Source organism: Guyanagaster necrorhizus (genome assembly GCF_019112545.1).
Source record: "Guyanagaster necrorhizus MCA 3950 unplaced genomic scaffold BT62scaffold_3, whole genome shotgun sequence".
In the NCBI taxonomy this organism is placed as follows: Eukaryota; Fungi; Basidiomycota; class Agaricomycetes; order Agaricales; family Physalacriaceae; genus Guyanagaster; species Guyanagaster necrorhizus.
Genome location: NW_025064882.1, coordinates 1,061,050 through 1,086,324, shown reverse-complemented (window position 1 = coordinate 1,086,324; position 25,275 = coordinate 1,061,050). Strand labels below are relative to the sequence as shown.

Below are 25,275 nucleotides of genomic sequence, written 5' to 3'. Positions count from 1 at the left end.
AGGGTAGAAGATAGTAAGGAGAAAATGATTCCAGGGGATGAATGGGAACAGAAGGAAAAAGAGAAGAGCAAGTAGTGACTGTCTTCTGCCGCGTTTCAAATTCATTCGCCGATCATTACGATTTGACGGATCCGGGTATGATCAAGGATAGGTAAGTATTAGATTCATAGATAGATAATACTTTTGCAACCTCCATGCAGCTGCTACGACATTTCTACATCGCCATCGCCGTCTTCACTGTCCAGGTCCTCCCATTCGTCTTCGTCTTCGTCTTCCTCCTCTAGCGGAGCCGAGGCCTGAATACCAAGAGCTTCCAGCTGGCTGATCAATGTCCTCGCATGATCGAGGAGCGGTATATCAGAATGTCCTTCATTGACATGGAGCTGAAATGATGATAAGAGAATGAAAGAAGCCTGAGGAAAGAGAATACCAATTGACATGTCTCTAAGCGATCCCGAGCATCTTTCGCTAATTCTTCCCATGTCATATCCTCCAGTTTACCCCCAATCCCCCGTGCTTGCTCAGCCATGAGAAAATAGCACCATCCTTCGAGATACCAGGCTTCGACTTCCTGGTCATCAGATAACATGACGCCATGCAAGACATGCAACGCTGGGGCGTATAGCTCCAATTCAAGGAATAGTTTGACTAATGATATGCGCGTAGCTATAGGCGGAACTCTGGCATCATCTAATTTCTTTGGATTAGATGCAGGTACCGAGAAAACAACAGGACATACCTATATCCAGGTCCTTCCAGGCCGACCAGGCCTTCTCCAAACAATCTTTAGCCTCTTCTGGGCGCTGCTGCGACATACGCACAGAGGCAAGAGACTGAAGAGCTTCTGAATTTCCGGGATCCGTCTGCAGCGCGGTTGTTAAAAGGTTCTCACAGTTCTTCTCTGCATCGTCTTCAAAACTTGGTGACGGTAAGATCATCGTTCCTCAGAGAAGTAATTCAAACATACCACAGATCATATGAAGGATCCATCCATATCTCAACCTGGCCAATCAAAGCACGAACGATACTTGACTTGACTTGGGCCTCGTTATCCAGATCATCGCCGGTTGCCTTGACCTTGCCTTTTAGTTGGGCCATGAGCATGTCAATAGCTACTTGATAGTGCTGTAGAGCCAATCTGGGCTCATCTTCGCATAGCTGGGCCAAGCAAAGGTGTGCAGATGGCGGCGGAGGTACAGTAGAGTCTTGTCTAGCTGATATTATAGCTGTGAAGATCTGTCGATGTAACGTTGAGCATTATCTTCCGGCAAGGAAGAACGGACGGACCCTTTTCGCAGCATCTATATCGCCTCTTTCAAGTTCTATTACGCCTAGCATTTCCTGTGCTTCTATATTCGATGGCTCGGTCTCCAATATTCGAAGGATAAACCGTCGAGCAAGATCGTAGTCGCATTGGTTGACAAAGCTTTGTGCTTTTTCGAGAAGGGAAGATATGGAGGGTCCTTTCTGGGGAAAGTCTTGAGGCGGTGGGTCGACCGCCTTTGACTTGGCCTTTTTCTTTACTTTTGTACGTCCCATAGTCGGTACAAAAGAGATGATGATGAAATTTTCTAAAAGGGAAGGTGAGGTAGGTTGGCTCAGCATTTCCAGCCGGATACGGCGATTTTCTTGCACGAGGACTTGGAAGTTGGGATTACTTATTGTACACGTACAAGGGCAGATTGGAGGAGATATCCAGAATTTTTTCCCTCTGCAACAAGATAGAAAAATTGTCTATAAAAATATTACTTGAAAGGCGAAATGTCTAACCGCCACATTTGCAGATCACCCAAGTTGCCTTTACACCATCATGTTCGAGTTCGATGCTCTAGCTGGCGCTCACCCAACATCCGACGGGCTTTACCTCGAACGCCTTGAGGCCTTTATGGACAAGTCGCTCGCCGATATAAAGACTTTTGCGGCACGTGAGAGCCGGTCGTTTGAAGAGGTTGTACCCACTTCTTGCAAGGGCCGCTTGTAGGAACTTACCAACAAGGTCAGACCCGACGTAGTATCGCAGAATGGCATAGCAAATATCTATTCCAGTCGCGTGCCCCGTTCTCTGTAGCTACCAATGTCTCGCGTGAAGAGCGTTTGGCATATAGTGCGTTTCTTCAAAAATTCTGCAGTTGTCTGCTTTTTATATTATTTCTTATGGGAAGCATCTTTCTAGCCAAAAAAATCCTATGTGATATCTCTGGACTGTTGGAGACACTACAAGAAATGTCTGGCGTCGAATCTTTCGTCCTTGCTGTGGATCCACCCGAACCAGGCGAAGGGTTTCTTGGAGGATCTTTGCTTGGTCGTGAATTCTGGAGGAACCTTAGAGGCGGCGGTGATTCGGGTGCTCGAGCATTCCGACTGCATTGTACGAAGCGCCTGGTGTCACAGACATCAATAGCTCAGGGCTCTTCTTCGAGCACGGACCTTGAAATTGTACAAAAACCGGCTCTATCCTTGAAAGCAGAGCTTTATGAAAAAATGAGGAATGCGCTTAGGTGTGTGCATTTCTTACGGCCTTCTTTGATACTAATCGTGTCTAGGACAACAAGTGGTATTCGAAATGCTGAAATGAAATGGACGAACCCAGATCGACTTGCCACATACGGTGTTACCCTTGTGGGTTGGCCATCTACTATACCGATGGTTAATCCCTCCAACCTGAAGGCTAGTCAAAACAAGGAGTTGTTGACCCTTCTCGAAAACGGGACCATGAAATTTGTAAAGATATACATTTCTCCAGAGCAAGATGGGGTACAGCCACCGACGTCTAGTGCGGAGGATGGCCACGACTCGTTTTCGTGGGCTCTCCATTTCGATGATACTATGCCGGTAAGGTCGTGTTACCCTAGTCCAAACGCTATTTACCATTCTTCCAAGGACCTGGATGCAGCTACAGAATCACCAGATGCCACGAAAAGACAGGAGGAGATGCCTGGACGTTCAAGATCCCCGGGTGTTTCAGAAGGACATGATGAGTGGAATGATCCTGGACGACCGAGAAAACGACCTAAGTTATCAGAACATGCCATGGAACCGGACTCGAGTTAAATAACATGCTGCATTCCTTGCATGTTGTAGATTAGCTATCGCGTAGTAATGATCAGGAAAAGGCTAGTGAAGGCCAGTCACTGAGTAGAACCAATAGACTGATCTGGGTGACATCAAATAGCGCGGGCCGAGGGCGATTTAGACTGCACAAGGCAGATCGAAGGCAAGACCTTTTCTATCCTTGACCACCATGTTCTCCTCCATCTTTTCGTGAGTATCGAGTGTCGTGCTCGCTGTATCTTCTAATATGCATCAGCACTTCGCCACCTGTTGACGCCAAGGCGCCCAATTTCCGTCCTGTGTCAGATGCTTTCAAGGAGGATGAGCTCTTTGGCGAACTGACCCCCAAGGACACAGAATGGGCCTGTGCTGGCGGATTCATCACGGAGACGCAGACGTTCTACACGACGACTGAGGATGGCATTTCTCTTATGTGCCAAGTAATTCATTCGTCTGTAGGGTGCGCGTCTGTCTCCTGCACGTTACCGTTTTGCGCTGATGTTGGTTCAGTGTCTGGTATCCGACCATTCAGTTTACCTGCAAATGGCACAATCCCAAGACTGGCGAGACTATCTGGAAGTCTATCAATGTATCCAACTTTGTTACACCACCTCCAGGTCTCGATAAACGGTCCAGCAAGGCTGATGAGTTCTCCATCACCCACAAGGACGCCCCTGGCACCGACTTTCCAGAATCCTACCTCATCACCGCCAATCTTGCTACCGACCTCCAAATTGGCCTCGAGATCTCTCGTCCTGCCTCCGTTCCCGGTTGGAAGCTAGGAAAAGGCGAGAAAGGAGGCTTCTCCTATTTCGGATCCAATCCTGCCAGCCCCGAAGGATATGTTGTCCATCGATTCTGGCCACGTTTTCATGCGAATGGCCATTTTATTCACAAGGGGCAGGCTAATGTTGTCAAAGGGCCGGGCATGTTTGTGCATGCGATTCAGGGAATGCGGCCCAATCTTGTCGCATCCGCATGGAATTTTGCCGACTTTCAGAGTGACGAGCATGGTGGTGTATCTGCTATTCAGATGGAGTTTACGACAACAGACGCTCATGGAAAGCATGGATCTGGATCAGGGGGCGTTGTAGTCAATGTTGGTTCGCTAGTCATTGACGGCCAGCTGGTCTGCGTAACGGGAGAGACCAAGTGGACGAAAGACGAAGGGCCGGCTTCAAACACTGTATGCAGGGCTACTCATTCGAAGCATGCATTGGACAAAGATACGGGGTACAAGAAGCCTGGCGAACTCTTGTTTGAATGGGCGGGACCATCTGTCCTTCCCGGTCAATCAGGAAACTATTCGGCAAAACTATCAGTGGATGTGGGAGATGTGGAGGACCCTAAGGGTCTGATTGAAAAGGTCGACGTTCTGGCGGAAATACCATATGCTATCAAGGTGGCCGTGAACTATGTCGCTGGCACGAAGCCTTACATCTACCAGGTGGGTATCTATCTGTCTCTCCGTTCTGTCTACCGTCCGTATCTGATATCTTTTTATCAGTGGTTCAATCCTGCGACGCTGACGATCACTGAACCTGGATCGGATAAACCGGTGCAAGTTGATGGACTATTCTACAACGAGGCTACCTTCATTTCTTCAATTTCAAAGCGTTGAATTTTTCTCCTTTACTCACTTGCGAAGATTTCTCCCTGTTACGTGGCATACAATACTTGACTGTAATATGATATACAGTCCATCTCTGCGCAGTAAAAGGCTGTTAACGTGCCCTGAAGGAACCCTGTCATGACGTGGCTTCGGCAACGCCTGGCAATTCTGGGAAAATGCATATATAATGCGCTTACGTGATATACGAATTTGTTTCACGCCTTGGGCACCGATTTCGTGGCCAAATAGATCCTGCTTTTCTTCACCTACAATGAGCCATGCTGCGTCTATTCGCCCGACATCCCCCAATGATCCCGTACCCCCGCCCCCATTCTCCTCCTCGTTTCCTATCCCTGTCGCGCCCTTTAGCACCGCTTCCAGCCTCGGCTCTCATCCAGGCTAGGGCCCTTCGTCCACAGATACCGCCGTTGGCGATAGCTGCAATTCATGGTTTTCATTCGACGCCACGGCGAGAAGGCCTTCCGTTTTATCTATTAGCCTCGGTATTCAAGGTGAGTGTCAGTGTTCACCGCGCATATACCCCCTCACCTGGTCCAGTCTAGGCGTCAACGACCTTTGAGATTGCACGAACAGCAGGTCGAATTGTCCTCACTTTTGTTCCCGTTATAATCCTCAAAAATCATAAATCACGAAAGTACCTAAAATTTGCTGATGTCAAAGGTATTCCCACCTCGGAGGAGAAGAAGACGCAACTTCTAAGGAGAATACGCAACCGTACCATTCTATTCCATGTTCTTCTGCTCATCCCAGCGACCTTGTTCTGGCTCACGATCATTGCCAGCATGGAGCGCACTCCACTTACCGGACGGTACGCAGATGCTTATCCCTTATTCCAATTCTTTTCTCACTTCCCCTATAACTAGATGGCGCTTGATCATCTTATCACCGGAAGAAGAGGACGATATAGCTGCCCAGCTAGCGGGTCCTGGCTGGTATAAAGCAGTCGATGATATTCTTGCCCAGGACGGCCCGACACGGTACATACCTCCCAGTGATTGGAGGTACGAATGGGTCAGGAATACCTTACGAAGTTTGGAGGAAACACTCCCCGTTCTGATCCAGGAGGCAGAATTGTGTCCCGACTGGGTGGAACATGGACCCCACAACCAACCGTTACCACCCCCAGCAGAATACCCTTTGCGACCTCGACCTCGCGCCTCAGAAACCCTTCGGCGGATGTGTTCAGCGATGTGTGAGCGTACTGCACCCCCTGTACCTCACGCTGTTGCAGGCCCACCTTATTCTCTATTGGTTGTGGATAAACCGGAGGCCTCCAATGCGTTTTCGTATGGGTTTGGTCCCGACGGCGGTGGGGGTATCGTTGTCTACTCAGGGTTCATCGACGAGATTCTTTCAAGATCTCCTTGTGATTCCCTTACGGTCCCCGAACAGCGATCTTGGTGGTCATTGCTCCTTGGCGACCTTGTCTTCCGTTCCTCTCCCTCTTCACATCCTATTCCCTCTGAAAGACAAAAGACGGAGATGGCAATTCTTTTAGCGCACGAACTCTCCCATCTGATACTGTCACATCACTTGGAAACGCTATCATCAGGGACCGTGATCATACCCGGAACATTATCCATCTTGTCTGATGTCCTACGCGTGTTTCTATTCCCCTTTACCATGCTCTTCGGGCCTTTCGTCAATGATGCGCTTGCCCAGTTAGGTAGAGTTGGATCTGGAGAGCTAGTCAAGGTCGGAGATTATTGTACCAGCGTCGCGCAGGAGATCGAAGCAGACATTGTCTCTGCAAGGTAAACTCCTCCTGTCTGTTACACCAAATCGTGGCCGCTAACATTTTTTGATTAGATTACTCGCTCACGCTGGCTACGACGTGCGGGAAGCTGTCAGCTTCTGGGAAGAACGCGCCACCTCAGCTACCGAATGTGCCCACGCCGAGGCTATCGATGGCGCAACAACCAAAGCAGACTCGTTGGCTCGACGCATCATGGGCTCTGGTCATCCTATGAACGAGTTGCGTGTCGACCGTTTGAAGTCCGAGCTCGTTCGATGGGAGACCGAACGGCGAGCTGCTCTGGTGAAACGGGCACATGGCACACAGGAGAGTAGCATCATCCTCGCGGCAGCATGATCATTGGATCATTCGGGTTTCATTGCATATTTCGGACTGGTTGCAAGCTCTCATTGATATCTTCATATTATCTCGTTCATTCACTTTCTGTATTTTTATAATCCCAGTTTTATTTGTACTGCAGCTGATATTACAGTCTTTATAACACCTACTACACCACATTCGTTTCAATCGCACCCTCCTCTCAAGTATCAGCACGAATCACATGTAGACTTGTATTTTATCGCTGTTGGTCTCCATGATTCTTCGAAAGCTGAACTTATTGGTCACTCCAAAGCATACCGATGCCCTGCTGTCTTCTCAACTCGTTCCTCTCCGTACCGCTGACTCTTTTCCTTGCACGCATTGCCATATAACGCCCGGTATTCCGCCTCCGTCGCTGGCGAGATGCGGGCTTCATGGAGGAGGTATTATCTTGTGTATCTATTTTTCTCGAGACGGATCGACTAAGAAGCGGTGGTTCTCTTCTACTGCGCGTTGGAGGAGAGGCAAGTAGTGTGCATTAAAATAGTCTGTGTTGGACTCAAGGGGTCCGGAGATGAAGGCAAACTTTGGCTACGTTGAGGGAGATGACTTGGAAGTTTGCATGCCGAGATCGATCTTGGACGTGTGACAGTGTTTCTTCGAAAAGTATGGGTACGTTGTGCGTCTCCAGGTAAAGCATGGCATTTGAACGATCGAGTCATGGTAAGTTATGATTAGGATCTATGGTACTTATTATCAAGAACCTAAAATTGAAATCGTAGAAATAGTTTTATTTGCCAAGAGAGCGCGCGCGAATCACCATGATTTCGAAAAGTTAAGACCAGCTTCATTCAAAAGTGACATACAAATGTTCTACGGCTTACAAGATATGGATACATGTACCGATCAAAAGGAGTATCTACGACAGAAAGATCATCACTCCAGCCTACGCTGTGGCGTTCGCGCTGCATTGAGTCTGCTGATCCGTACAAGAAGCGACAGTCAAATCGCCTTGGTTTCCAGTAGCATTTGCCTCGTTAGCACATTGGTTGTTTTGAACGTCGCTGATGTGGTCAAGAATTCAATATCAGTCGTGTCGTGGGAGAAAAATGTGTACTTACCAAGACCGAACCACTGCATCCTGAACGTCTTTGAACTCGGAGTTCCCTTCGACTTGGAATTGACCATTACTGGTTCCAGTTACTGCTGGAGCTGTGATCCCGCCAAGGGCGCCGGTAAAGGTTTGAAGATTGGTACTAGAGGTAGAAACGGCTGTGCTTGTCGCGCTAGCTACAGCGGAAGTCTGAACATTAGTGTCAGTTGTACTTTAATAATTCTGTCAGACGATAAATGTACTCGCCGTGGTTGATGTGGCGGCAGCTTGGGTAGTCACTGCAGCTGCAGCAGTGGTGGTCGCAACATCAGCTACTGTGGTACTAGATCCGGTTCCAGATACAGTGTTTCCTTGATCATCGACAACGGCGACAGCCGCAAAGTCCTGTCACCAATTCAATTTTGAATGCGGTAGTAAAATGCCTGGCTCGACTCACAGTCTTGATACCAAAGACGGCATTGAATGCGTCGGCTTGACCACCAGTCTCATTGGCTGCACTGGTGACAGATGCCTCAGCCGTCGCACAAGTAGCTTGTGCAGTAGCATCCGCGCCGCAGGAATTGACGAGCTGATCACAGATAAATTGGGTGATGATACCGATGGCTTGTGCCGATCCATGGTTATATGATTCTACCGCCCTGGTGATAAGTGTGCGCCGAAGGCACAGAATTAGTACTTACGAAGATCAACAGGTTCAAAGCTAGTTTCTTTCCGACCATCAAAGCCGACGCCAAACTTGATCTGAGGAGTTGTACAAGAACCAAAGTTCCCAATGGACGAAGACGTTGAAGAGGACGATGTTGATGTTGACTGTGATGCAGATGAAACGGCAGTAGCATTGGCCACGGCTGGGGATGTGGCGACCGTAGTAGCAGGAGAATCGCTTGTGCTGGCGGTGCTACCAGTGTTAGCATTACTCGAGCTGGAGCCTGTCCCTTCAATGACATTTCCCTGGTCATCAACAGCGGCCACGGATGCGAAATTCTGTAATGAAATCTAGCCTTAGCATAACATCAAAGGTTGGGGGGAAAATATCGTACTGTTGTGATGCCAAATACAGCATTGAAGTCGTCAGCCTGACCACCAGTCTCAGCGGGAGCATTGTTGACAGCTGCTTCTGCTTTTGCGCAAGTAGCTTGTGCAGTTGCGTCAGCACCACAGGAGTTAACGAGCGTATCACAAATGAACTGAGCAATGATTCCGATCGCCTGAGCAGAACCGTGATTGTAGGATTCTGAGGAGCGCCTGAGAAGAAAAATAAATGGATGGGGTCAAAATTACCCACGCTTATCAACAGGCTCGAAGCTGGTTTCTTTGCGGTTGTCAAATCCTACACCGAATTCGATTTGGGGGACTGAGCAGGAACCAAAGTTGCCGATAGCAGAACCCGACGTGGACGTAGGTGTTGCTCCTGTTGAAGTGCCGACGGAAACTGTAACAGCACCAGAGGCTGTGGCTGTCGCGCTGCCGGAGACCGTAACTGTGACCACAGACTATCCCAAAGACCCGTTAGATGTGCTTTACGCGTGTTACTAAGCTCACGTACAACACATGGATCTACGGCCAAAACGCCGGTGCCAGTGATTTCCGTTGCAGACTTAGTAGCAGTGGTGATTCCAGTTGCTTGGGCGGTCTCGCTAGCTGCACTTACAGTTGATGTGTTATTGGTACTGCTGGAAGTACTTGAGGAACACAGAAAATTAGAATCACGTTCTCTCGAAGAAATGCCGATAGAATACTCACTCAGTTCCGTTCGTTCCAAATGGGAATGTATTAGCCTGCGAGCCCAATTCGACGGTAGCACCGAGAGCAGGGTCAAAGAACAGATTAGGATCATTGGCAGGATCCTGAGCTTGTACCAAACTATTCAGCTGGGAGTTCTTAGGTGCAGTCTGACAAAAGACAGAGTTGCGAAGCGTCTGAGACTGAGTTGAGAAGTCCTACAACGCCTGAGATGAATAACAACAACAGGTTTCGAGGGTGAAACTCACAGGAGGGGTATTCTTCTCTGCCTGACGATATTCAACGGCCAGTTCTATCATGTTTGCTTGCGTATCAGCGTCAAACTGGGCAGCGGCATCTAGGTCATAGAAGAATCGGATATAGTCCGTTACATGAGGGAAAACAAATGTACCAATGATTTGATCGGCCATATCTTGTTGAGAGCATTCTGGCTGGGCGGCCAACAAGGGAGTGATGGCGGCACCAGCCAGTGTGCCACAAACCTCTCCGGGACAGGCGGCGCTCAGCTTGTCTATAACAGCTGGATGCTCTTGTCCAAAACGTCGAGGGTGAAGGAAGACAGCCTTGTTGTCTCTCTCCGGCCATCTCAGACGGCCAAGAACCTCCTCCGAAGATGCAAGCAAAAGTATCGCCACGAATCCAATATTGACTTTTGAGAACATGATTAAATAGCCACAAGTGAAGAACGCTTCTCAGAAGGATTTTAACGAAAGTGTGTGGGCCGGCCGGCGTGAAATGAGAGGAAATCACAGGCAAAGTAGGGGACACCTGGTCAAGAGAAGGAAGGGAAAGAAGAGGCCGTCAACGACACGAGTAAAATCTGAACTGAAAGAAGCGAAGGTGAGGTTCATAATAACAAACCTGAGGTTTATGTATTTTTCCCAGAGCTAAACCACAAGTCGTTTGTAATGGTACCGGTTGCTTAGCCAGCTCATAAGATATCCCGGAATTGAAACCATGCGACAAATGTATGGATGAAAAGCGCGAGGTTTATCCGCATACGATTGGCGGAACTGGGACCTGGATGGGACCTGGATGATGGCCTCTGGGTTGTTCTGACGACCGTCATGAATCCGCTGCTATGGGTCCTGGTGCTTTGTTCAACCCTCCCTTCAGAAGTAATAAATGTGCGCTGCACGCAAGCGAGAGACTGCAAAAAAAATTCAAGGTCTCCATGTCAATGGCTATACTAGTAGGTATATGGCTGAATCATGGAAATTAGATCCATCAGCTGCGTGGGAAGTGGGGAAAGATCTAACCACGAGTTCCTTTACTGTACAGTCTTGAGTCGTCAGAACCAAAAAGCAGAAGATCGGTCGAAAAGCACACACTACTGAGCGCAATGCGCAATATTTAGGGAGGCTAGTGTGCCTTCGCGTGCATCGAGAACGATGAGTTTGGCAACCGTTTCCTGGCAGGCATCACCTCTTCACATCAACGAGCGATGCCCTGCCAAGCCATACATAATTGAAGTTCCCAGAAACAAAGATTAAAATAACAGCGAGCATGATGAAAAACATTTCCAAGAGCATGACGTCTCAACTTACTGACAGCTATGAAGATTCAAAGTATATCCGTTCCTCAAGTATTAGCACTAGCGCACAAGCGTCTTCCACTCTTCAGCACTGTTTGAGGGAACGGCTTTGGCGTTATTGTCATCCTGCCAACGAAGTCGAACCGACCCAAATCGGTGCCTTTCAGTTTCCCACCAGTTAGAAATTTAAAAACAATGCGGGAAAAGTCGAACCGGTCTTCATCGCCAGCAATGTCACCTTCACCAGTTTCGCGCGCACCATGAGAACAACACGTCATCATCAAGTCCTGGGGAGGCAGATTCATTGCATTGAAAAATACCCTCGAAAACACCTAAGTCAAATTTCTCCCAAAGCTGAGGGCTTTCTTGGTTGCACAGAGCTCCAAGATCATTTTGTAGCTCGCGCCTTTAACTTGTACGGGTATACTTCTTCGACCTTCAGTGTAATAATGGTATATTTTCCCGTGCCTTGAATGGCAGCATTGTTCTGCAAAGGAGCCGTCATCACTTTGTTTTAAGCGTAAGCCATGGTTCATACCCTGATATATTTTGGTTTGGCCTTCAAGAAGCTTCGATAGGATGCAGAAGGTCATGTCTCAAGCTATGAACGTGCTCCTTCCATCTGTTCTAAATTCTCCATGACATACAAATAATATTTGTCAGTTATTGTTCTGGTAATTCGGCAACTTGCTCAGCAATTGCCTTTACAAAACTGAATGGATAGACATAGACTCGTAACTGTCCCTCTCGCCACTTGGCGTCACAAGCGACCTACTCTCACTTTCTTGTTTGCAACGACTGGTGCTTAGGCAGACGGTTACCAGTCTAGGATAGACATTCGACATTGATACTTGGGACACCGTACCATCAATATCTCCTACTGGTCTTCCTCTGTGCTCGTTTAAATCTAGTAACGGTCCACTAGTGGTAATTGTGCCCAATACTTCCTCGGGACCAGCCGCAATGGATAAAGTAGCTGCGACACGGTCCTTCGACATCTTGGCAGCCTCTTTTGCAACTTCTTCAACTGGGATGGTATCCGGATTCGGTAGCGCGATATCTGGTCTCAAAGCCATAATCTCTTCAAATAACTCTTGCCCGGAGTCCTGCTTCGGCTCCTTATTTCGAACAAAGTCATTTACGACAATCCCTTCTTCTGGAACTCGGCCTTCAAGTCAGCCTCGAGTCGTAGGATCTAATCAGGCACTGCGAATACTTTGTCCTGATCAAAAGCAGCAAGGACAGAGCCCTTGACTTCAGATCGTGATGGAATAGCTGTGCGCGATATAAATGACCAGGACGGTCTTTGAACAGCGGTGGCTGGTGCTTCGCGAGTGTCCTGGATTTGGTGTACACCGGTGGAGGATTGACGAGCGTCAGCAATGAGGGGTATCAAAATCGACAGTGTCTGTTCGAATCCAACTTCGACGAAATAATCTATGTCCAACACAGAAACATTTGTCGCGTGAAACAGAACAGAGCCTGAGACTCCGATTTGATAGAAGGTCCCGTGTCTGATCTGGAATCTCTACGGTGACCATATTTGCACGACTATGCTGCCAGACGTGCATTTTGAAAGCACGAAGATGGTAACAAGTGAAGAAGCAATACGTTGCTTACGTTAAGTTTTCTGCCACGGCCATCCAATGCGGCCACCTCGCGTTCGTGTCACTGCACGTGATAGTCTAGTCACTGCATCGCTTTTTACAAATAGGTATCAATATGTCTTTTATATTACTTCTAATTTGCTTGACATCCCTCTACTACCCTCTTCTCCTCATGGCTGGCGATTCCTTCACTCCCCTCCCAGCCTCAAAACTGGGAGAGTATACCGTAATTAAAGATATCGCGGAAGGAACCTTTGGAATTGTGAAAAGTATGGCAGTTACTTGGTGCCAGTGCTCAAAGACTCATTTTGCCCCTTTGCAGTGGCCATCCATACAATTACCGGACATCGTGTAGCAATGAAGTACATCTCAAAGAAGGCCATCAATCGCGAGAAGACCAAGACTCGAGTTCGTCGAGAATTTGAGTATATGCGAGCTCTACGGCATCCTCATATCATTAAATTGTACGTCCGGTATATTTCTTTGAACACTTCCCATCTGATTGTCTGTTATTACAGGTACGAAGTAATATCTACGCCTACAGATATCATCTTTGTTCTCGAATATGCAGGTGGCGAGCTATTCAATCATATAGGTTTGCGGCGGTTTGTGATCATGGCCCCATTGTGCCTTATGCCTTATGTATCCTCTAGTTACCCACGGAAAAATGAAAGAATCCGAAGCCCGACGATTCTTTCAACAGATAATATCGGGCATCGAATACTCGCATCGTCTCAAGATTGTTCACCGCGATCTCAAGCCTGAAAATGTGCTTTTAGATGATAACCTCAACGTGAAGATCGCGGATTTCGGCTTATCTAGCGTCATCAGCGATGGTGATTTTCTTACCACCAGCTGTGGGTGAGTAAGTGCCCACATGCCATCTTTTTGTTGCTGAAAATGTCTTCAGGAGTCCAAACTATGCTGCACCGGAAGTTATCCGTGGGGGAATCTATGCTGGTCCCGAAATTGATGTCTGGAGTTCGGGAGTCATCCTGTATGTTATGATATGCGGAAGACTCCCATTTGAGGATGACAATGTCCAGCTATTGTTCAGCAAAATCAGTCGTAAGTATTTGGATCTCTCTGGCCTCGCCCATCTGATCTTGTACAGAGGGCATCTACTTCATGCCTCCTACACTCTCCCCAGAAGCCCAGCATCTTATACATGCCATGCTTGCCGTCGACCCGGTGAAACGGATCACTATCCCTGAAATTTACCGTCATCCCTTCTTCACTACTGACCTACCTCGATATCTCTCTCCTCTGCCACCACCCCCCGGACCTGTGCTTGGCACTCTCAAAGCTCTCGTTTCTCCTCCAATAAGGCCCGTGGACTTTGAATTTGTTGAGGGTTTTGGCCGAATCGAGCAAGAGGTCATCGAAGGCCTCGTTGCTCGAATGCAAGGTGTCACCAAAGAAGACATACTTGAATGCTTAAGGAGGGATGATGGGGCTCAAGGAAATGCTGTTAAAGTGGCGTATCTATTGTTCAGGGATAAGCAACACCTTGGAAAAGATCGTACGTGTGACGCTCATACTATCTTGCTGTTATATGAATTTACTATTTAGTTGCTGAATTTGCTGAAGAGGAGCGTGATGCCCAGGAAGCTGCATTAGATGTATGTTCTGTTCCTGAAATTGATAATCCTCCTGAAATCTGTTCCAGCCTCGAAATGCTCTCTCTCCGAACGCTTTGTCTCCCGGCGGGGGTGAGATCCAGGAAAATCCTTTCGATGCTGAATTCAATGGCCAAACGGACGATGACGATGACGATGAATTGTCAGATTCTGACCTTGAATATGACCAACCGATGTCAGCGTCAACGTCAACCAATTTCGCGGTCCTCAATTCTTCCCTTCCTCCAGATCCTTCTGCATCGACGCATCATCTCACCTCCTATGCTTCAGCGAAGCAATCGGCCGGAAAGGAGAGAAAACCGCACAAAGCAACACAATGGCACTTTGGTATCAGAAGCAGGAGTCCCCCAATGGAAATCATGCTTGAAATTTATAAGACTCTGCGAATGCTTGGGATGGAATGGAAGGAGAAGAAAGACCTTGGTGGTTTGGCTGGGGTGACCGTACGTCCAGGCGCCAATGGGAGGATAGAGCGGGTCAAGGCTTCGGACGGAGGTGGAGACGTGGATCATAGAGCTGCCTCATCGGTGTATTTCGTTGAGACAAGAGCGCGCGCACAAGACGTTGTCGTGAGTATTCTGTTCGTTGTATGGTGTTGTGGTTCTTATGGTGCCATGACAGGTCTTGATGAACCTTCAGCTGTATATGGTCGATTCGATTAACTATCTTGTCGATTTCCACCATAAGAAAACCTACAGGGCTTCAACAGAACCCAATGCTGGCCGGTTCGACGTAGCCCCATCACTCAAACGTACTGCTAGCGGCCAGTCAATCAAAGTGGAGAACGGGTTCCAAGAAGAGGATGTCGTGTCACCATATGTGTTCATGGATGTAGCGTGCAGGTTAATCTTAGCATTGGCCAGAGGCGGGGAATAGTCTGTAAGTTGCCCGAAATATTTATCAACGTACTGGACTAGTGTGCGAGACAGGTTCATCTATACCACCTGCAGTGGATCTGGTAGTGTCGACTGGTCGACTAGGTTGCTTTGTATATCGCGTTCTGTAGCTCTAGTAATATCATGGGTGGAGGGTTTGATCTTCATATACACATATGCATGGTACCTCAAGACCTCCATTTCCTGTACGGTCATAAGACGGTGTGCACGCAACAGCGGGTCCGTTTTGATATATTCACGGTACATATCAGACTCGGTGCAGTTATAGAGAATCTGTCCTTTCACCGTGCCTAACTTCTTGCATCGACACTGAAGACACCGAGTCCTTTTTCACGGATAGCAGGAGGGACTGTCACAGGACTATCTCACTTAGTGTGTGCAGACTGTCGTCAGTTGGCTATATGACTTGCATCCCCCAGAAGCTTACAACTCGTTGTTCGACCAGACATCGTTCGAGTGGCTCGACCATCTGAACATCTAGCTCAGTAATTGTTACGGCAGCGGCCACTGGAGCTGACCTCAGTGCTACTCCTTGCCCCAGCGAAAGCGTGGTTTCTGCGATAGAGAAGTCTTTGAAAACGTAATTCCCCTGGTAACCGTTAAATATATCGCATGTTTAAGCACGAATTGGGTGTACCTTTGGGGATTTTTAGAGACGGGGAGAAGGTACGACGAGCTGGTTGAAGGCAAAGATCCGACCAGCCCATTTTATCACGACCAAGGGTGCGAATCACTCCGGTTAGGTATGCGGCCTGTAATATTCTTTGATCTGGCCATTTTGATGCTCCAGAAGAATTCGAGGCAGCTGTCGTGGAAGCCTTGATGGAATGCAGCTAGCAAATATATTGATAATTATAAGCAATTTCACGGGGTGAATTTGTATTCCGCAATTGCCCGAGCATGTTGACAAGAAGTTAAAGAGTTGCCTCAACCAAAAATTGTTGACAGGTTGTTGGCCAATCTCAGGGCTTAGTCGTTGAGAGAAAGAATGTTAAGATATCTTAAGAGGATGTTGTTTTCCACTGTGCGATTGCTTAATGAGCACAAATTCGAGATAGTATCTAGTGAGCGTGTGCATGTGCGAGTGCTTCTTCGTAACCTTCCTCAAGTTGAAGAGCATATACTGAATGCGTCATGAGTGGCGTAAGCAAGATGAAGATGAGTGCACGACTTGCCTGAACCACATTCAACGCATCGAGCCAACTTGTCCTTTTTCACCTCGAACCAGATCACATCATGAGAGTCGGCGGGTGAGCCAGTGCACCCAACGATACGAGCAGCGGCCTGATAGGCATCAATAAAGAAGCGAAACAGGCAGGAATGATAAGACATACGGTTGCAGGAACCAAGATGGGGTTGGCCTTGGTTCCAATACGGCTCGAATCAAGGGGCTCCTGGTCGAAGACGTTGAAGCCCTCGATGTCGCCGAGAAGCTGGAGACGCTCCAAACCGGTGGCCTGGTCGTAGCTAGTTGGGACTTCACCAGGCTTTATACCAGGACCGAGGAGTTGCGGTGGGGGGTCGCCGTGAGAAGAGGCAACCTGGGAGGAGGCGGTAAAAGTGCGAAGAGAAGATACGGCAGTAGGTCTGAATGCCCAGGTAGCCTGACGGGCAGCAGGACGAGCAATGGCGACGGCTCTCGACAACATGGCGGAGTCAATGCAAGCTGTTTGTCACGCTTGTCACGCTGGCGGCGGGTAACTCCGTTGGGCTGGCCGAGAACCCGCCTCGATTCACAACGCTTTCCGAGTCTTTCAGTTTCTTTCCCCCTCAAGCTTGGCAGACAGCATCCTCGGGATCTGGTTCATGACTGTGTTTTTTTACCTCACAAAGGCAACGCGAACAAGGTGGCACACTAGGTAATAATAGTATTACCGAGGCAAAAGGAGCTAATGAGAACGAATATCGTACGCGTGCGTATCCCTGTTTCGACGCTAGAACAAGTTTGAAGAAGTCTCCAAAAAGAATTTGCCATCAAATTTATCAAATCATTGTCAATTCTATTTTTAGACAGGAAATGGTTCTTTAAGCTTCGTCGTTTGCCGTCATCTGTCGTTCTCTCCTTCTACCTTCAGTCATTGGTCGGTGCTGGCACTCACTACAGCTGCCATGTATACTCCTCCTACCACGCTCCCTTATCCTTCAAATATTTCTCCTCCACCTCCGCTCTTTCTCTCTCAATCCACCTCCGAAACTAGCATCGCAAAAATGAATGCTACAGGCCATCGCGGCCTCCCGCTTTTCGCGCCTTCGGGCTCTAAGAGGAGTTTTGCACCTCCAGGCTTCTGGCAGAGACTCTTCAAAGGCTGGAGAGTGATTATATTTCGCTCCTGTGAGTGTTATTGCTCTCCAATGTCTGCAACATGTTCATTCAACCGAACAGGGTTGAATCTTCTTCTGTTTCTCATTCCAGTGGCAGTAAGCACACAGTCCTCTCTCTTTGCCACCGCTAAGGCCTCGTTTTCTCTACAGTATGCCCTCAGCGTTACCATGGAACAATCGCATGGCCTAGTGTTCGGCTGTAAGTGACCATGCCACTCACGTTCGTACCCTCGTTGATGATGCTCCACAATAGTTTGTTTGCTCGCCTTGGTTCCTTTGGTTCAGGTAGGCATTAACCATGTTGCAGCCCCGCCTTCTTACACCGCTCCAGTTGCATGAACTCTCGACGGCCGAATTAGTCTGCCGCCTTGGGGGGTCGAATACCGGTTTGATCAGTGCTAGTTTGGTCAGTCGTAAACTTAGCTACAATCACTAAAAATTTAACGCGAACCACAGTCTAATATGTGAGCCAACTTCTATTTCTCTATCTTTAGAAACTTACTTGATTCGTGCCGAAAGTGTCGAACTTGTCGTTGCAGTAAGTCTTGTATCAATTCTAAATATGTTTTTCTTATTTTTGGTTCAGATTATCGCACTGCGCAAGTGCGAACTTCGCGTTCTCCAATCCACTCGTAAGATCCTTGAATATCCCTCATTGTGTGGACCCCCTGACTGGTATCCTAAGTTGTGGGCTCGATGTTGAGCAAACTCCGTTTGTGCCCTTCCGAGTTTGTCTGTCATTGGCTCATACATGTGTTTCAGTACTTGTATTAGGGATGTGCTTCTTTGCTGGAGGTCTACGTTTTACCGAACAGGTCTTTGATCCCAGTAAGTTTTCCGGCTGCACAATCGACCCTGGTTCACCGTCTTATCAACAGCGGCAAATCAGATCCATTCGTCCCTACTGAGCATCAGTGTTAGCGCCGTCCTACTGCCAGCTGCATATCACTTTTCACTCGGTGATGACGACCCTATGCCTGAAAGCCAGAAGCAGAATATCTTACGAATGAGCCACGGGGTTAGTACCCCTTCCATCATCGTATTTTCCGATTTCTAATTAAGTGTCATCAGGTCTCTCTCGTCTTAATGTCTCGTAAGGACGCCCTGTTTCTTTCGTTTGACTTCGTCCTTGACTTTGTGTGTGTGACAATCATTCCAGTCTATACCGCATACCTTCTATTCCAACTCTGGTCGCATTCACATCTATACCAGGATACACACAAGAAGAGTACTAAATTAACTACAGAGATCCCTTCCCCCCCCTCATTCTTTCGGAAAGCACAGCAGAAAAGCGAGTCCCCTTCGCCTCTTTCCGCTAGCGCTTCAAGAGATAACCTCTCACTCAAGAGCTTGGACAGTTGCAATGGTGCGTCCACCGCCGTTCTTCTCTCACATTTGCCGGTCATACTTGACTTAGACTCAGATCCGCCGTACGTTGGAACTTCCTACGCGACACAATCCGAAGTCACACTGACCAACTCTCAAATATTGGACCCCCAACAAGATTACTCCGTTCGACTTGTTGGTGCAGGTGATTCCTTTTCTAAGGGCCCCAGTATTGGAAGTCGCAGCTTCAGTGGGTCGACCTACCATGGAAGTCCAGAAATGGACCAAAACAACTTGAAGCAAGTCGACTTCAAAGGCAATGAAGATATTAACGACGCACGGTCCATATCTCCCGTATCCAGCTCTATTTCAGTTCAGCGGAAGCCGCGGCTCAGCGTGTTCATGACGCTTCTTCTACTGTCAATTGTCACTGTGGTGTGTGCACTTGTTGACGTAGTCAGGCATATTTTAACACCAATTTGACAGTGCGTAGCTTTCACAGCTGATTGGTTGGTCGAGGCTATGAATGGAATTTCGACGACCATCAGCAAAGAATGGGTCGGACTTATCCTCCTTCCTGCTGTGAGCGCTCTGGCAGGTTTGCAACTGGCAATTTGATTTTTTTTTTGTCAATGCTTATGCTTTGTTTGACTTGTCGATTCAGAATGCGCCACAGCCATCAACGTTTCGTACAGGGATCAATTGAACCTCAGCATCTCCGTGGCTGTTGGCTCTACCATCGTCGGTATTTCTATGTGATCAATCAAAATGTAGAACTGACGGGTTGCACGCTTGTCATTATAGCAAACTGCGCTATTCGTAATTCCGTGAGTGCTTTGGCAGGAAATTTGGGCATGACGTCTAAGTGCAGAATGTTCGCAATAGATTGATGGTGACAGTGGCTTGGATAGGCGGCAAGCCTTTGGCGCTTCTGTTTGACCCATTCGAGTCATTGGTGCGTACTTTGTGCCCAACTGGAATCTGTGGAGAGACTAAGTTTTACCTAGGTTCTTTATATTTCTGGTTCGTTCCCGAGATTTCGCATCCTTAACGGGAACATTGATTCAGATGTGTAGTACAAACGATGACTTACGTTGTCAGCGATGGAAAATCTAATTGGTTGGGTGCGTTTCAAGAATCTTTGAAATGTTTTACGATTCTGAACGCGACTTTGATTTGAAGAGGGCATCATTCTGATAGGTATGGAACTCTCCGTTCGTTGCGAAGAGTGCTAAATTGATCTTGGTGATTTCGTAGGCCTGTACATTATAATAGCGGTCTCGTTCTGGTACTACCCAGGTATGTCAAAGTATGTCCTCTCTTCCGGCCACTGAGCAAGAGGTTCAGGCTCCCCCCTTCCGAGTTCTTTGGCGGCTTGTCATGTCGATCTTTCCGCTTTGAATTGAAGGCCATATATACTATCATTATCTTTCCTTGTAAGTATGTAAATAATCTGGACTCTTTGTATCACGTCATTCCCTTAGATTAGAGTAGAACTACTAGATTTGGAGTAGAAATATAGCCCACGATCGTTCCCTTTTCTTGTCTATTGTACTGTATGTATTCTATATTGTTGATAACATCCTATCATTTGGCAAGTCAAAACTATACATGGATTCACAAATATATATTTAGTATGATGCTATCCCATGCGTGATATTAAACGTCAACCGGGGATTAGGAATTATAGGAAGTGCGAAGAGGGGGAAACTAGCTGCCATAAGATCTGCAACCATCCTAAGGAGAATATTGTATGAACACCCCCTCCCCCCCTAAGTTAAATGTGATGACTCACCTGCCGAAGACGATGGTGCCATTGACATTTAGATCTGGAGAGAGTGTGTGCGAGTATTCGGCGAAGGGCGTAGCTAACTTACGAGTATTGTCATCTGGCAACCTGTTGAGTCGATGAGCAGCATCAGGGCCGATGGCTTCGCAATATTCTATCGAGGCTTCGTGCAAGTCCAAAAGATGGGTTCCCTGTTGCTCGGCGATCAGGATGGTCTCATCAGCCCACGGCTGCAGAGTATCAGCGATAGTGCCATTATCATTGAAGGTTCTCCTTGTGAGACTTGTAACGAGTATCGGTTCGGCTCCTAAAGCCCGGATTTCTTGGACCATGATGGTCAAGTTCGTCCCCATGGATTCGGGGTCAGCGATCTTCATATCGTTGTGCCCGAACTGTATAGTTACAAATGTACGCTGTCCTTTGGCCACTTCTCCTTCGATGGCCGCAACTGTAGTGGCTGTTTAATCTCTTGGTCTTGGACTTAAATATTAGACAGCAGACCTGAAATATTCCAAAAGCCGTCAGCGACAAATATGCCGATTGTCGCGCCGTCATGGGCTATATTGATGCAAGATGTGCCTAGTTGGAGAGAAGACGGGGTCGAAGTGTTCGTGGAACCGCAGAAGCCGTTCCCCCATCCACCGCTGTTCGGTGTAGTCCTGCAAGTTGCTCAGCGACGCCTATGGAAAGACTGTCATCTCAAATAACAGACCCGTTGGCTGTGGTGCTATCACCGATCAGGATAAACGAAGTCGTCGAAGTCGGCACGGCGGTGCTATGTAATGGAGAAGCTGCGACGTAAACCACAAGGACCAAACCGGCCAGAAACATCGACATGGTTGGCCGCACAGACTTGTTTCCCTTACGTATTGACGAAGATTTCCATACATTTATCCGAGGACAAGAAGATACAACAGCTGATCCAGATGAGCTCCAATTGGACCAATCTTTTCACCGTAATCGCTGCCTGGCAATCAAACTAGCCCCGCTTCTGGCTTGGTCCAAACGTAGCGTCCCGTCAGAAGAGGCCATCTCCCTCGAGCAGCGTTGGATATAATCAAAAAAAGAGACAGAGTCCATAGCATCTGAGCAATCAACCTTGGTACTGTCACCAACGAGGACGAACGACGTTGGAATTAGCGAGCGACGGAATGGAGACGCTACTGCGTATGTGCCGAATGCTACCAGCGACCAGACAACTGAGTGCAGACAGACACCGGTATACATCTGAAACAGAACCATGGCATTAATAATTTGACGTATACAAAGCTGTATAGCTTTTTTTTTCAAAGACAAGCTGGATCTAAATCACAAGGAGGATCGACTATCTGTATATCAAGATCAGAATAAACCATGAGGCTGGTTGAAATTTTTTGAAAACCAAGAAGACGCTACTCCGCGCTTGTCCTAGGTCAGCTTAGGATTGGAGACGATAGGAACAGGATGAAATTGCCTGTCATGAGATTCGCGACTATCCTTGAGATAACTCGCAGTGCATATCGAGTCCATTTTACATAAAGGCTGCGCAAATGTTTCCTTCCAAAGACTATCACTTCGTAGTCACTCAAATCTAGCCAAGGTCTGCACTGTAATTTTGGAGGAAGGTGTGATGGGACAGCCTACGGTTAACCGATGGGCTGTATCTGCCCCGATTTCACAGTACTTATTCTTTCGAACCATCCTACAAGTCCAGGAGATGAGACGCAATTTTCATATTGCTGTATCCAAATTGAATTGTGACAAGTGTGCGCCCGAGCCCTTTGGCCTCTTCACTTTTGATGGAAACAGTTATTTTCCAGATGCACTAAAGACTTGAATACACACTGAAATACCCCCCTGCTATCAATGACAAAGCTTCCTGTTGTTGCGCTGTTGCGCCACTATGCGCCCTATTGATGCAAGGTGTGTCGGACTTCCAAGTCAGACGGCGTGGTACTGGAAACTGCAGAAGCCGCTTCCCCATCCTGCTCTTGAAAGGAGTGAGTTAGGTGTATGTAGCAGATAGCAATCTACTTATATGTATTCTCTAGTACAATCATCAATAAGAATGAATGACGTTGGTACCAGTGAGCGACAGAGTGGGGCCGCTGCCGAGAAAGTAGCGCGAGTGCTAATCCAGTCAGAGACCATCCGCATATTGTTCCTTCGCACTATGTCAATGGAGTATCGTCTGTTAGATAGTCAAAGTTCACTGATGATATAGCCTCTGTTGAACTCAAGCTACTGTCCAGTTCTCATTCCCAACACCATAGCGCAAGTACGCAACAATAGATTCTCCAAGAGCAGAAACCGGAGACATGAAAATTACAAGTAGTACCGATCACCTGCCACATATGATAGCATCAGAACGCGTCTTTTTTTCAAGACGGCCGACAGAACTATACCAATTTGCCCCATTCCCGGCCGCATGACCCAGACCTGGCGACCACTACTTGCCGGATTTCCATCGACAGTGTCATTATTGAGGTCTAACCAACCTTCTTCCATTTCATCATCAACGGCACCACAGACGATCTTGACATCGGGAAATGCGCGTCTAAGCACTGATATTCCTCCGCCGCGGGCAACCAAGAATGTCACAAAAATAATATGATCCTGTCGTATCCCATGGTCCAGAAGGATCCGAATGGCCATAAACGCTGCAGCACCAGTCCCGATCTATGGTTCCATGTCGTTATTTAACAACGCCTTGAACAGAAGGAAGAGTTTGCTACTCACCTGCGCATCCAAAAGAAACACGAAAGTTTCCAAAGCCTGGTCACGGCGTCGAATGTACAACGGTAGCTTTACTTGCAGCAGTGTGGGTTCGCCGGTCTTCAAGGCTGACTGTACTAACAAAGATCCGATGGGAACATTATTGATGACTCTGCGAAATCCTCGCTCGAGGGCGCCTCCCCTGAAACGGGAAAAATGTTATACCGAAAGAGAAAAAGTGATGCGAGAGGACACTCACGAGCGTTGAATACACACCCCGCATACATACTTTGCATCCAGCTGCTTACCTTGAGACAACACCCCAACAGGCGTCATCACTGTCTTCGGTGCATGAGGTAGAAGCGACATTGCATATTCCACTAGCAACGTAGACAGACGATCGACGAAGAATATGAAGTCTTGACGGAGGGTGTCCGCAGACCGCAGGATGGTAAAGATGCCTTGAACCTGCGGCGTCGAACGGAGGACGTCTAAATTGAGATGCTCCATCTTGGTTTCCGGAGTCACTACACCAGGCGAATGTAGCCGTTGTGGAATTGCCATCTTTGCACGGAATCGGTTCGAGCGCTCCTGCAGCTGTCGTCGAATATGCGTCGTGATCAACTCGATAGCGACACTGTTGTTTGAACCGGGAACGATCTGTATTAGAAGGTGCTGAGAGTCATGAAAATGTCAATAAAACTATCATACTATATCCGCATAGGCTGCTGTTGGGCGAACAAAGTTGTCATACGATGGCTTCACATACCTCAAGTACCTAGGATGTGCAAGAAGTTATTTAATATCCGAAAAGACACGAAGGATAACCTTACTGTTCTAAGATACCGTCTACGCTTCTTCCACGCTCTTTCACATCTCGTGCTATCCGTCTGGCAAGCATGAGATCGGAATCGCATTGCACGAATACCTATGTTATGGCATGAATTGCAAGGTTAAGACACTGACGGGCTGTTCAAACTTTCAAATCATATAACTCGCGTAGTGCAGGGTCGTGGAGTGCCATAATGCCTTCCGCTAGAATACTTGATAAAATCGGAAGACAACGCCCAGGGATTTTGGGAACGAACCAATTATGATTGCTGCGCCATACAGGTATTTCGTTTCCTCGAGGCGTTGGTGCTCAGAAAAAGAGTACACAGGAATGTTGGATTGCTTGCAGGCCTTCAAGTCAGCCAGGCACTACGAGAATGCAACTGTGAATCCTATTCGCTTCGGACCGTCTAGAAGTGAAGAGTCTCCGTACAGATGCGAACATGGGCATATCTATTGCGTCCGGGTGATCAAAGTCGAACATGCTGGCGTTGGCGAGAGCAATCTCCTCAGGAGTATGTCGCTTGTAGAAACTATCCTACTAATACCGTAAGAGGCGTCCTCAACCGTTGAGGTGATGACACGTACTTGGGAGACAATGACAATGCTGGGTATGTTCCCCAGAGTACGGACAATTTGTCTAGCGACATGGGTCTATCTGAAGAGTCACTCTATTGCATGACGACGAGGCGAGCAGTGCACACCTTTCCGCTGGCAGAACCGCCTAGGAGCCCTCAATTCCCGTCTTCGCGCCAGCAAAGGTCCAGGACGCACCAGCAATACCAATGACAAAAGCATCGCACAACTTTTTTCCATCTTCACCATACCTGCAGACATGCATGAACATAGGGCTATCCAGTCAGACCGGTATCTGACCATGGAGGACGACCATGCGAGACAAGGACGGTGTTCTTCTTTGCTTCCAAGGACAGGACTGAGAAGGGGTCCTTCGAGGCTGGATGATGAGCCCTGTCGTGGACGGTACTAAGATAATGGAGGTCGTGCGACCCCATATCGGTGAAGAGGCTCGAATTCATCG

General features: G+C 47.9%; 10 protein-coding genes across 10 annotated transcripts; 5 read left to right on the top strand and 5 right to left on the bottom strand.

Moving 5' to 3' along the window:
- Positions 1-203: 203 nt before the first annotated feature.
- Positions 204-1,539, bottom strand: BT62DRAFT_882733 (TPR-like protein; the record flags this gene model as incomplete). Its single annotated transcript, XM_043182717.1, has 5 exons — positions 204-383; positions 431-690; positions 740-918; positions 968-1,236; positions 1,288-1,539. The coding sequence occupies 5 exons, from the start codon at positions 1,537-1,539 to the stop codon at positions 204-206; spliced, it is 1,140 nt and encodes a 379-aa protein (XP_043044697.1).
- A 271-nt stretch (positions 1,540-1,810) lies between these two features.
- BT62DRAFT_882519 (uncharacterized protein) lies at positions 1,811-3,051 on the top strand (the record flags this gene model as incomplete). The annotated part of the gene is made up of 4 exons (XM_043182708.1): positions 1,811-1,948; positions 2,002-2,104; positions 2,174-2,498; positions 2,544-3,051. 4 exons carry the CDS (start codon positions 1,811-1,813, stop codon positions 3,049-3,051), a joined length of 1,074 nt encoding a protein of 357 aa, XP_043044696.1.
- Positions 3,052-3,236: 185 nt separating this feature from the next.
- BT62DRAFT_926849 (oxidative stress survival Svf1-like protein) lies at positions 3,237-4,740 on the top strand. The gene is made up of 4 exons (XM_043185127.1): positions 3,237-3,261; positions 3,308-3,511; positions 3,562-4,498; positions 4,559-4,740. The coding sequence occupies exons 1-4, from the start codon at positions 3,242-3,244 to the stop codon at positions 4,670-4,672; spliced, it is 1,275 nt and encodes a 424-aa protein (XP_043044695.1). The 5' UTR covers positions 3,237-3,241; the 3' UTR covers positions 4,673-4,740.
- Positions 4,741-4,971: 231 nt separating this feature from the next.
- On the top strand, positions 4,972-6,776 carry BT62DRAFT_882742 (uncharacterized protein; the record flags this gene model as incomplete). The annotated part of the gene is made up of 4 exons (XM_043182720.1): positions 4,972-5,175; positions 5,227-5,492; positions 5,548-6,438; positions 6,494-6,776. 4 exons carry the CDS (start codon positions 4,972-4,974, stop codon positions 6,774-6,776), a joined length of 1,644 nt encoding a protein of 547 aa, XP_043044694.1.
- A 910-nt stretch (positions 6,777-7,686) lies between these two features.
- Positions 7,687-10,259, bottom strand: BT62DRAFT_883853 (uncharacterized protein; the record flags this gene model as incomplete). Its single annotated transcript, XM_043182776.1, has 11 exons — positions 7,687-7,804; positions 7,862-8,043; positions 8,086-8,238; positions 8,291-8,484; positions 8,535-8,838; positions 8,895-9,088; positions 9,140-9,347; positions 9,404-9,536; positions 9,598-9,794; positions 9,846-9,934; positions 9,989-10,259. The coding sequence occupies 11 exons, from the start codon at positions 10,257-10,259 to the stop codon at positions 7,687-7,689; spliced, it is 2,043 nt and encodes a 680-aa protein (XP_043044693.1).
- Positions 10,260-12,910: 2,651 nt separating this feature from the next.
- Positions 12,911-15,254, top strand: BT62DRAFT_883250 (snf 1; the record flags this gene model as incomplete). The annotated part of the gene is made up of 9 exons (XM_043182741.1): positions 12,911-13,007; positions 13,061-13,202; positions 13,257-13,333; positions 13,392-13,599; positions 13,649-13,806; positions 13,853-14,260; positions 14,311-14,360; positions 14,408-14,947; positions 15,000-15,254. The coding sequence occupies 9 exons, from the start codon at positions 12,911-12,913 to the stop codon at positions 15,252-15,254; spliced, it is 1,935 nt and encodes a 644-aa protein (XP_043044692.1).
- Positions 15,255-16,225: 971 nt separating this feature from the next.
- On the bottom strand, positions 16,226-16,905 carry BT62DRAFT_941937 (COX5B-domain-containing protein; the record flags this gene model as incomplete). The annotated part of the gene is made up of 3 exons (XM_043187814.1): positions 16,226-16,397; positions 16,450-16,558; positions 16,609-16,905. Coding segments are annotated over 3 exons (468 nt in total), but the record flags the coding sequence as incomplete, so codon positions are not given.
- Positions 16,906-17,031: 126 nt separating this feature from the next.
- BT62DRAFT_990819 (uncharacterized protein) lies at positions 17,032-20,536 on the top strand. Its single transcript, XM_043190253.1, is given in 25 exon segments — positions 17,032-17,187; positions 17,240-17,265; positions 17,285-17,606; positions 17,658-17,692; positions 17,747-17,795; positions 17,850-17,881; positions 17,928-18,002; positions 18,053-18,060; positions 18,116-18,134; positions 18,183-18,228; positions 18,282-18,308; positions 18,359-18,424; positions 18,475-18,614; positions 18,668-18,689; positions 18,756-18,962; positions 19,014-19,357; positions 19,409-19,520; positions 19,587-19,663; positions 19,727-19,749; positions 19,808-19,877; positions 19,930-19,945; positions 19,999-20,046; positions 20,105-20,122; positions 20,180-20,221; positions 20,270-20,536. The coding sequence occupies 23 exon segments, from the start codon at positions 17,384-17,386 to the stop codon at positions 20,326-20,328; spliced, it is 1,758 nt and encodes a 585-aa protein (XP_043044690.1). The 5' UTR covers positions 17,032-17,187; positions 17,240-17,265; positions 17,285-17,383; the 3' UTR covers positions 20,329-20,536.
- BT62DRAFT_405996 (SGNH hydrolase) lies at positions 20,334-21,683 on the bottom strand. Its single transcript, XM_043180802.1, has 5 exons — positions 21,424-21,683; positions 21,213-21,370; positions 20,800-21,159; positions 20,718-20,751; positions 20,334-20,659 (listed from the first exon to the last, which is right to left on the bottom strand). The coding sequence occupies exons 1-5, from the start codon at positions 21,546-21,548 to the stop codon at positions 20,554-20,556; spliced, it is 783 nt and encodes a 260-aa protein (XP_043044689.1). The 5' UTR covers positions 21,549-21,683; the 3' UTR covers positions 20,334-20,553.
- A 1,332-nt stretch (positions 21,684-23,015) lies between these two features.
- On the bottom strand, positions 23,016-25,249 carry BT62DRAFT_883687 (armadillo/beta-catenin/plakoglobin; the record flags this gene model as incomplete). The annotated part of the gene is made up of 12 exons (XM_043182764.1): positions 23,016-23,369; positions 23,430-23,607; positions 23,665-24,065; positions 24,117-24,183; positions 24,239-24,333; positions 24,385-24,440; positions 24,494-24,605; positions 24,670-24,774; positions 24,825-24,890; positions 24,941-24,960; positions 25,011-25,063; positions 25,113-25,249. The coding sequence occupies 12 exons, from the start codon at positions 25,247-25,249 to the stop codon at positions 23,016-23,018; spliced, it is 1,644 nt and encodes a 547-aa protein (XP_043044688.1).
- Positions 25,250-25,275: the final 26 nt, after the last annotated feature.

Coding starts and splice junctions, on each gene's coding strand:
- BT62DRAFT_990819 (XM_043190253.1), top strand. CDS start 17,384: ATGTATACTCCTCCTACCACGCTCCCTTATCCTTCAAATATTTCTCCT. Junction 17,796..17,849: donor GCATGGCCTAGTGTTCGGCT/GTAAGTGACCAT, acceptor GCTCCACAATAG/TTTGTTTGCTCGCCTTGGTT. Junction 19,750..19,807: donor ACTGCGCTATTCGTAATTCC/GTGAGTGCTTTG, acceptor TGTTCGCAATAG/ATTGATGGTGACAGTGGCTT.
- BT62DRAFT_405996 (XM_043180802.1), bottom strand. CDS start 21,548: ATGTCGATGTTTCTGGCCGGTTTGGTCCTTGTGGTTTACGTCGCAGCT. Junction 21,160..21,212: donor CGGCTTTTGGAATATTTCAG/GTCTGCTGTCTA, acceptor CAGCCACTACAG/TTGCGGCCATCGAAGGAGAA. Junction 20,660..20,717: donor GGCACCATCGTCTTCGGCAG/GTGAGTCATCAC, acceptor TATTCTCCTTAG/GATGGTTGCAGATCTTATGG.
- BT62DRAFT_926849 (XM_043185127.1), top strand. CDS start 3,242: ATGTTCTCCTCCATCTTTTC. Junction 3,262..3,307: donor ATGTTCTCCTCCATCTTTTC/GTGAGTATCGAG, acceptor AATATGCATCAG/CACTTCGCCACCTGTTGACG. Junction 3,512..3,561: donor GTAATTCATTCGTCTGTAGG/GTGCGCGTCTGT, acceptor ATGTTGGTTCAG/TGTCTGGTATCCGACCATTC.